At 66.4% G+C, this 8,792-nt stretch overlaps 1 protein-coding gene across 2 annotated transcripts in view; it reads right to left on the bottom strand.

Annotated features, from left to right (window-relative positions):
• Positions 1-8,214, bottom strand: part of TMEM161A (transmembrane protein 161A) — a 119,663-nt gene extending 111,449 nt beyond the window's left edge. Inside the window, exons 1-12 of one of the 2 annotated variants that reach the window (XM_054286600.1) lie at positions 8,132-8,214; positions 7,609-7,712; positions 7,450-7,530; positions 6,940-7,037; positions 6,554-6,710; positions 6,090-6,241; positions 5,174-5,234; positions 4,854-4,997; positions 4,542-4,655; positions 3,776-3,950; positions 3,263-3,359; positions 1,099-1,406 (exon numbers count right to left, since the gene is read on the bottom strand). In XM_054286600.1, the coding sequence (XP_054142575.1) occupies positions 1,141-1,406; positions 3,263-3,359; positions 3,776-3,950; positions 4,542-4,655; positions 4,854-4,997; positions 5,174-5,234; positions 6,090-6,241; positions 6,554-6,710; positions 6,940-7,037; positions 7,450-7,530; positions 7,609-7,712; positions 8,132-8,134 (1,452 nt within the window). In that variant the 5' untranslated portion in view covers positions 8,135-8,214 and the 3' untranslated portion in view covers positions 1,099-1,140. Of the gene's footprint in view, positions 1-1,098; positions 1,407-3,262; positions 3,360-3,775; positions 3,951-4,541; positions 4,656-4,853; positions 4,998-5,173; positions 5,235-6,089; positions 6,242-6,553; positions 6,711-6,939; positions 7,038-7,449; positions 7,531-7,608; positions 7,713-8,075 lie in introns of both variants that reach the window. The other variant, XM_054286601.1, reaches the window with a different exon arrangement.
• Between the last annotated feature and the right edge of the window lie 578 nt (positions 8,215-8,792).

Raw genomic sequence — 8,792 nt, forward strand, 5'->3', positions numbered from 1 at the left:
GCTGGGCTGGGCTTTGGGTTCCCCATCTCCCACTGGGCTGGGCTTTGGGTTCCCCATCTCCCACTGGGCTGGGCTTTGGGTTCCCCATCTCCCACTGGGCTGGGCTTTGGGTTCCCCATTTCCTGCTGGGCTGAGCTTTGGGTTCCCCATCTCCCACTGGGCTGGGCTTTGGGTTCCCCATTTCCTGCTGGGCTGAGCTTTGAACTCCCTATTTGCCACTGGGCTGGGCTTTGGATTCCCCACTTACAAAATGGGAATTTCCCCCTCATTTTTTATTTTTTTCCCTCAACCATCCAGGGCGAGGATTCCCGGGAAGCAGCAGCAGGAGGAGGAGCAGGAGCTGGATTAGCCCAGTTAAGCCCGGCCCAGCGCTGCTGCTGCTGCTCCCGGGCTGGCAGAGGGAATTCGGGACCATTACAAGGCCATGGAACAGGATCAGAGCCCCGGCCCTTTCTCCGGGCAGCCCAGAGCTGCTAATCCCGTTACACGGAGCTGCAGCACCCCAGGGACGGCTCGCATCACGGGGACCCTGTGTGTCCCCACCCCAGTGCCACCAGCCCCGGGTGATCATAGGGACAAGGAAGGGACACCAGCCCTGTCACCCTCCCGGTGTCACCAGCCCCAGGTGACCCCAGGGACAGGGACAGGGACAGGTCTGCTCCTCCCAGGTGGGGCCTAAAGCAGCACCGTGGGACCTGCTGTAGGAGTTGGGGACACCGAGAGCAGCTTTTGGGTGACAACGACACTGGTGTCACTTGTTTATTGTGGAGCAGCCACTCCCGAGGCTGCTGGGGTCACACGCAGCACGAGGGTGCAGAGACCCTACAAAAACCCCAAAATCTCTGGTGCCACTCCTGGATGTCCCCAGCGTGTCCCCAGCACGCCAGGAGCCGCTGCCCGCCAGGAAAAGGCAGCACTGGAGTGTCCCCATGAGGGGCAGGCACAGCGGTGGCACTAAACCCGTCCTGGTGGCACCAAGGTCCTCAAAGCGGCACCGATGTCCCCACAGGTGTGTCCTCAAAACGGCACCGATGTCCCCACAGGTGTGTCCTCAAAGCGGCACAAGCAGGCAGGGCAGCAATGCGGGACCGGCAGCACCCAGTTCCTCCCAGTCCCTCCAGTCCCTCCCAGTGCCCCCAGTCAGGAGGCTGCCAGGTACTGGTGGAAGTAGAGGCCGAAGAGGCTGGTGACCACCTGGCAGGCGGCCACCCACCAGGTGAGGAAGGAGAAGAGTCCTCGGAAGAAGGGCGGGGTGAAGATGCAGCCCAGCAGCCCCGAGATCTCCTGCACCACCGCCTGCACGTCCTCGGCGTCCCCAGGGCCGCCCTCGGGGCGCGGCGGGGCCACCGGCGCTGCTGGGGACACGGCGGGGGACACGGCGGGGTACAGCCCCCAGGAGTGCTGGCCTGCGGGACAGGGGACGGCTCTGGGGTCTGGGGGACACAGGGGAGAGGAACGGGGTCTGGGGGACACAGGGGACAGCTCTGGGGTCTGAGGGACACAGGGGACAGGAATGGGGTCTGGGGGACACAGGGGACAGCTCTGGGGTCTGGGGGACACAGGGGAGAGGAACGGGGTCTGGGGGACACAGGGGACAGCTCTGGGGTCTGAGGGACACAGGGGACAGGAATGGGGTCTGGGGGACACAGGGGACAGCTCTGGGGTCTGGGGGACACAGGGGACAGGAACGGGGGCATGGGGGACACAGGGGACAGCTCTGGGGGACACAGGGGACAGGAATGGGGTCTGGGGGACACAGGGGACAGCTCTGGGGTCTGGGGGACACAGGGGACAGGAATGGGGTCTGGGGGACACAGGGGACAGCTCTGGGGTCTGGGGGACACAGGGGACAGGAATGGGGTCTGGGGGACACAGGGGACAGGAATGGGGTCTGGGGGACACAGGGGACAGCTCTGGGGTCTGGGGGACACAGGGGACGGCTCTGGGGTCTGGGGGACACAGGGGACAGGAATGGGGGTCTGGGGGACACAGGGGACAGGAATGGGGTCTGAGGGACACAGGGGACAGGAATGGGGTCTGGGGGACACAGGGGACAGCTCTGGGGTCTGGGGGACACAGGGGACAGGAATGGGGTCTGGGGGACACAGGGGACAGCTCTGGGGTCTGGGGGACACAGGGGACAGGAATGGGGTCTGGGGGACACAGGGGACAGCTCTGGGGTCTGAGGGACACAGGGGACAGGAATGGGGGTCTGGGGGACACAGGGGACAGCTCTGGGGTCTGAGGGACACAGGGGACAGGAATGGGGTCTGGGGGACACAGGGGACAGGAATGGGGTCTGAGGGACACAGGGGACAGGAACGGGGGCATGGGGGACACAGGGGACAGCTCTGGGGTCTGAGGGACACAGGGGACAGGAACGGGGGCATGGGGGACACAGGGGACAGCTCTGGGGTCTGAGGGACACAGGGGACAGGAATGGGGGTCTGGGGGACACAGGGGACAGGAACGGGGGCATGGGGGACACAGGGGACAGCTCTGGGGGACACAGGGGACAGGAATGGGGTCTGGGGGACACAGGGGACAGCTCTGGGGTCTGAGGGACACAGGGGACAGGAATGGGGTCTGGGGGACACAGGGGACAGCTCTGGGGTCTGAGGGACACAGGGGACAGGAACGGGGGCATGGGGGACACAGGGGACAGCTCTGGGGTCTGGGGGACACAGGGGACAGGAATGGGGTCTGGGGGACACAGGGGACAGCTCTGGGGGACACAGGGGACAGGAATGGGGTCTGAGGGACACAGGGGACAGGAATGGGGTCTGGGGGACACAGGGGACAGCTCTGGGGTCTGGGGGACACAGGGGACAGGAACGGGGGCATGGGGGACACAGGGGACAGCTCTGGGGTCTGGGGGACACAGGGGACAGGAACGGGGGCATGGGGGACACAGGGGACAGCTCTGGGGTCTGGGGGACACAGGGGACAGCTCTGGGGGACACAGGGGACAGGAATGGGGTCTGGGGGACACAGGGGACAGCTCTGGGGTCTGAGGGACACAGGGGACAGGAACGGGGGCATGGGAGACACAGGGGACAGCTCTGGCATGTCCCCATGCCCCACCCCTGCTGGTGGCACAGCCCCAGCACCGAGTTTGTCCCCACTGCAAACCGGAACAGAACGAGGGGACAGAACCAGGGGACATCCTGAGCTGGGGGCTGTGAACACTGGGGACAGTCGGGGTCCTGGTGGCCCTCCTGCCGCCCCCAAAGCCCCCCGAGCCCCCCGAGCCCCTGCTCACCCAGCGTCTTGAGCAGCAGGGCGCAGTGCAGCGTGAGGATCACGGGGCCCAGGTACTGCAGGCTCACCACGGACACGTAGCAGTAAATCCTGGAGATCTGCGGGAACCCGGAGCGCTCAGAGGGAACGCGGGAATCCCCAGCGGGAATCCCGGGAGCCATGCCCCAGTCCCAATCCCGATTCTGATCCTGCTCCCGACGCTGATCCCAATCCCAAATCCCGGTCCTGGTCCCCATCCCCATCGCCATCCCAACCCTGACCCTGACTCCGATCCTGATCCCGATCCCAACCCCAATCCCCGCCCCGTTCCCGGTCCCAATCCCAATCCTGACCCTGATTATGATCACATTCCTGATCCCGATCCCGTTCCCGTGTTCCATCCCCATTCCCATTCTCGTTCCCTTTCCCATTCCCATTCCCGTTCCCATTCCCACTCCCATTCCCATCCCCATCCCCATTCCCGTTCCCGCTCCCGTTCCCATCCCCGCTCCCGCTCCCGCTGCCGTTCCCGCACCTGCCGCTGGATGTCCCGGGCCGGGATCCGCCCCGCCTGGCGCCGCATGCGCCGCACCCAGCGCTCGGCCAGCGCCAGGTACGCCTGCAGGTGGTGGCGCGTCCCCAGCAGCCGCAGCAGCGACAGCGCCACCACGGCCCAGAGCCGCAGCGTGTCAAAGGCCGCGTCCGACAGGCTGCGGGGACACGGGACACCGGGTGGCACCGGGGATGGGGACACGGGACACCGGGGTGGCACCGGGATAGCACCGGGGATGGCACTGGGCTGGGGACAGCAACCCCTGATCCACAGGGGACAGGGGACACCGGGTGGCACCGGGGATGGCACTGGGATGGCACCGGGGATGGCACCGGGATGGGGACAGGGGACAGGGGACACTGGAGATGGCACCGGGATGGGGACAGGGCTGGGGACAGGGACCCTTGACCCACAGGGGACAGGAGACACCAGGGATGGCACCGAGGATGGCACCAGGGATGGGGACAGGGATCCCTGATCCAGAGGGGACAGGGGACACAGAGGGTCACAGGGGATCATTGAGGAGCTATTGGGGGACATTGGGTGTCACAGGGGACATTGGGGGACACTGGGGGGACATTGGGGGACACTGGGTGTCACTGAGGGTCACGGATGGTCACAAGGGACACTGGGGGGACATTGCGGGACACAGAGGGTCACAGGGGCCATTGGGTGTCACAGGGGGTCATTGTGGGGACACTGTCACACACGGGGGTCACCGGGGATGTCCCCCCGCTGTGGCACTCACATCTGCACCGTCTGCTTGCCCAGCGGGGCCTGGAGCAGGAAATCCCGGGCCAGGGGCCGGACCCAGAGCAGCACCACCAGCACGGGGGCCACGAACCCCACGTGCAGCAGGAGCCTGCAAGGGACTGTCACCGACCCGGAGACCCCAGAGAGCTCACAGAGACCCCAGAGACCCCAGAGACCCCTCCCCTCCCACCCCAAACCTCCCCCAGAGCTGAGGGGTCCTGGTACCCAGCCCTCCCTCCCTCCCCAGCTGTCCCCAGGTGTCCCCCCCCATGCCCAGGTGTCCCTGCTGTCCCCAGGTGTCACTCACTGTGTCAGGGGCTTGCCGGCCGCCATGCTGAGCGCGTCCAGGTGTGTCTGTGCCAGGCGCAGCCCCGGGAAGGTCAGGCAGGCGCCCAGGAAGGAGCTCAGGGCCACCAGCCCCAGCTTGAAGGCCAGCCTGGCCAGGGGCAGCCTGGGGACACACAGGGTGACATTGCTGTGCCCAGCCTGGGGACACACAGGGACAGGGTGACATTGCTGTGCCCAGCCTGGGGACACACAGGGTGACACTGCTGTGCCCATTCCTGGAGAGCTCCCACCCCAAACTCCCCAGGAATGTCCCCAAACAGGGGTTTGGTGCCCACTCACGTCCACTCCCAGCCCCGCGGCTTCAGGATGGGCTCCAGGTTAGAGGAGACTCCGGCCAGGCCTGCAGAGTGACCAATGGGGGAGTGACCAGGGGGGAGTGACCACTGGGGAGTGACCAGGGGGGAGTGACCACTGGGGAGTGACCAATGGGGGAGTGACCAGGGGATTGACCACTGGGGAGTGACCAGGGAGTGACCAGGGAGTGACCAGGGAGGGACCAGGGGATTGACCAGGGGGGAGTGACCACTGGGGAGTGACCAGGGAGTGACCAGGGAGGGACCAGGGGATTGACCAGGGGGGAGTGACCACTGGGGAGTGACCAGGGAGTGACCAGGGGAGTGACCAGGGGGGAGTGACCACTGGGGAGTGACCAGGGAGTGACCAGGGAGTGACCAGGGAGTGACCCCTGGGGAGTGACCACTGGGGAGTGACCAGGGGAGTGACCAGGGGATTGACCGGGGGAAGTGACCACTGGGGAGTGACCAGGGAGTGACCAGGGGAGTGACCAGGGGGGAGTGACCACTGGGGAGTGACCAGGGGAGTGACCAGGGGGGAGTGACCACTGGGGAGTGACCAGAGAGTGACCAGGGAGGGACCAGGGGAGTGACCAGGGAGTGACCAGGGGATTGACCAGGGGAGTGACCAGGGGGGAGTGACCAGGGAGTGACCAGGGAGTGACCAGGGGATTGACCAGGGGGGAGTGACCACTGGGGAGTGACCAGGGAGGGACCAGGGGAGTGACCAGGGAGTGACCAGGGGAGTGACCAGGGGGGAGTGACCAGGGGGGAGTGACCAGGGGAGTGACCCCTGGGAGTGAGAAGTGACCCCCATGAGTGACCCCTGGGCGTGTTGTGCCCCCCTGGCCGGGGTCCCCGGCGCCCCCTCCCCTGTCCCCGTCCCCGTGCCCGTCACGCACCGGCCTCGAGGCCGAACTCCAGGTAATCCTCGCGCACCACCAGGGCCAGCATGGCGAGCAGCAGGAAGAAGAAGGCGGCGGTGAGGCACACGGAGCGCTCGCCGCCCTCCTCGGAGCGGAAATAGTGACGCATCACCACGCAGAACACCTTGCTGGGGATGCTGTCAAGGAAACGGGGACACCAGGGACCCCCAAATCTCTGCTAACCCAAACCATCCCCTCCTCTGCACCAAGAACACCTTGCTGGGGTGGGGATGGCGTCAAGGAAATGGGGACAGCGGGGACCCCCCAGCCTCTGACCACCCCCAAACCGTCCCCACCATGAAGCCACCACCAGCTCCTCTGTGGGGCACCTGCAGGGTTCCTCATAAATAACCCCCAAAATTCAGTTTTACGCCTCAGCTGGGAGGGAAAAGCAGCGCTGGGGTTCCCCTTTCTGCCTGGCCCCCAGGAACTGAGGATACACGGAGAAGAGGACGGTGAGCAGGCACCAGAGCACGCCCAGGTTGCTCTCCCGGGCCGGGCTCACCAGGCAGAAATAGCCCTCGCTGAAGGCGTACACGGCGCCGGCGTAGACGGAGAAATCCACGAACCACTGGTACTCCAGGAAATGGCGCAGCACTGCGGGCACAGGGACATTGTGTCACTGCGCTGGGGACACGGGACACAGCTGGGGAAATGGCACTGCACTGGGGACATGGCACTGGTACTCCAGGAAATGGCGCAGCACTGCATGGGGACACGACTGTCACTGCACTGGAGACATGGCACTGGGCTGGGGACACGTCACCATGCTGGGAACTCATCTGTCACCGCTTTGGGACACCCCCCCAGCGTCCCCGGGCGTTACCCAGCGCATCCACGGCCGTGATGGGGCTGGTGTCCAGCTGCAGCTCGATGTCCCGTGGCACCGACAGGGGCTTGTCCTCGGCCACCCCGCTGGCCCTCCTGCAGGGAACACAGCAGCGCCCGGCTTGTCCCCTGTGTCACCCCCGGCTGTCCCCTTGTCACCCCCACAGCATCCCCTGTGTCACCCCCGGCTGTCCCCTTGTCACCCCTGGCTGTCCCTGTGTCACCCCCAGCTGTCCCCTTGTCACCCCCACAGCATCCCCTGTGTCACCCCCAGCTGTCCCCTTGTCACCCCTGGCACCCTGGGGTGGCTCTCGCTGTCCCCAACCCCAATCGTGTCTCCAGCCCCGAACGTGCCCCTAGCCCCATCCCTGTCCCCAACCCCAAAAGTGTCCCCAGCCCCGAATGTGTCCCCAACCCCAAGTGTGTCCCCAACCCCAAACGTGTCCCCAGCCCCGACCGTGTCCCCAGCCCCGACCGTGTCCCGCTCCCGCCCCCAGGTGACGCTGACCTGTCCCTCCTGCTCTTGGGGCGCTGCTTCCCGGCCAGGGCGCAGAGCTCCTCGTCCGAGGGGTGCTTGTACCTGTACAGGCTGCGGGGACAGGGGGTGACCGGGGCGGGGTGTGCCCAGGGGGCACGGGGGACACGGGGCACAGGGACAGAGCCGTACCTGCCGTTGCACAGCAGCCAGCGGGCGAAGGAGCAGTGCGGGGCCATCTTCTGCATCAGGCTGGCGGCCAGCAGGGTGACCACCACCTGCACCCCCATCACCGCCTGCGGGGACACCCACCGGGGTCACCAGCGGGGATGGGGGGGTGTGGGAACACCGGGTCACCAACGGCGATGGGGGACCTGGGGACACCCCCGGGGCTGGGGGGACCTGGGGACACCCGGGGTCACTTCTGGGGCTGGGGGGGTGTGGGGACGCCCTGGGACCCCCGGGCAGTGACCCCCTGGCCACGGTCACCGTGGTCACCTGGCAGTGACCCCCTGCCCACGGTCACTGCAGGACCCCCCGGCCGTGCCCAAGCCTGGGACCCTCCGGGCAGCCTGGCCATGCAACCCCGCTCAGAACTCCCGCTCCGCCCCCGATCCACCCCGGTTGCCCCCGGTTTCCCCCCCGGTCCATTCCCGGACCATCCCGCTCCATCCCGGTCCATCCCCGGTTCCCCCCCGGTCCGCCCCGGTCCCACCATGCCGGGGGTCAGCGCAAAGGCGCCCGCAGGAAGCCCGCCCACGGCTCCGCCCCCGCAACCACGCCCCTCTAATCAACCAATCCAGGGGTCTGTTCCTTTTGATTGGCAGGTTATTGACCAATGGCAAGGCGGCTGTGGGAGGGGGCGGGCTCGGCGCGGCGCGCGGTTCCGCGGGCGGGGCCTCCCGGGAGAGGCGGGACCGCGGGTTCGAGTCCCGGCGGGGCCGAGCCCGCACGGGAAAATCGATAATCGATAGTATCGGTAATAAACCATATCCGCGTGTCTTCCGTCATCCCCACCTTGGGATAACCCCGGGCAAACGCCAGGGACCCACCCAAGCTGACCCAAACTCCCCCTCCTCAGCTGACCCACACAAACCAGACTCGACTCGGAGAAATTAATTTAATTTATTAGCAACCAAGGCAGAGCAGCATAATGAGGAATAGAACGAAATCTCAGTGCCATCACCCACATCCCCGTGCCGGGATCCAAATCCCAGTGCCAGGACCCAAATCCCAGTGCCAGGACCCAAATCTCAGTTTCATGACCCCCATTCCCGTGCCAGGACCCCCATTCCCGTCCCAGGACGGGCACCCCGGCGGGCTGTTCCCTCCTCCCGGCCCATCCCGGTGCCCAGGGCCCGGCGGTGCCCCTGGTC

The sequence above is a fragment of the Melozone crissalis genome, unplaced genomic scaffold (assembly GCF_028551555.1).
Source record: "Melozone crissalis strain CALT ecotype California unplaced genomic scaffold, PUWL_Pcris_2 ptg000054l_1, whole genome shotgun sequence".
In the NCBI taxonomy this organism is placed as follows: Eukaryota; Metazoa; Chordata; class Aves; order Passeriformes; family Passerellidae; genus Melozone; species Melozone crissalis.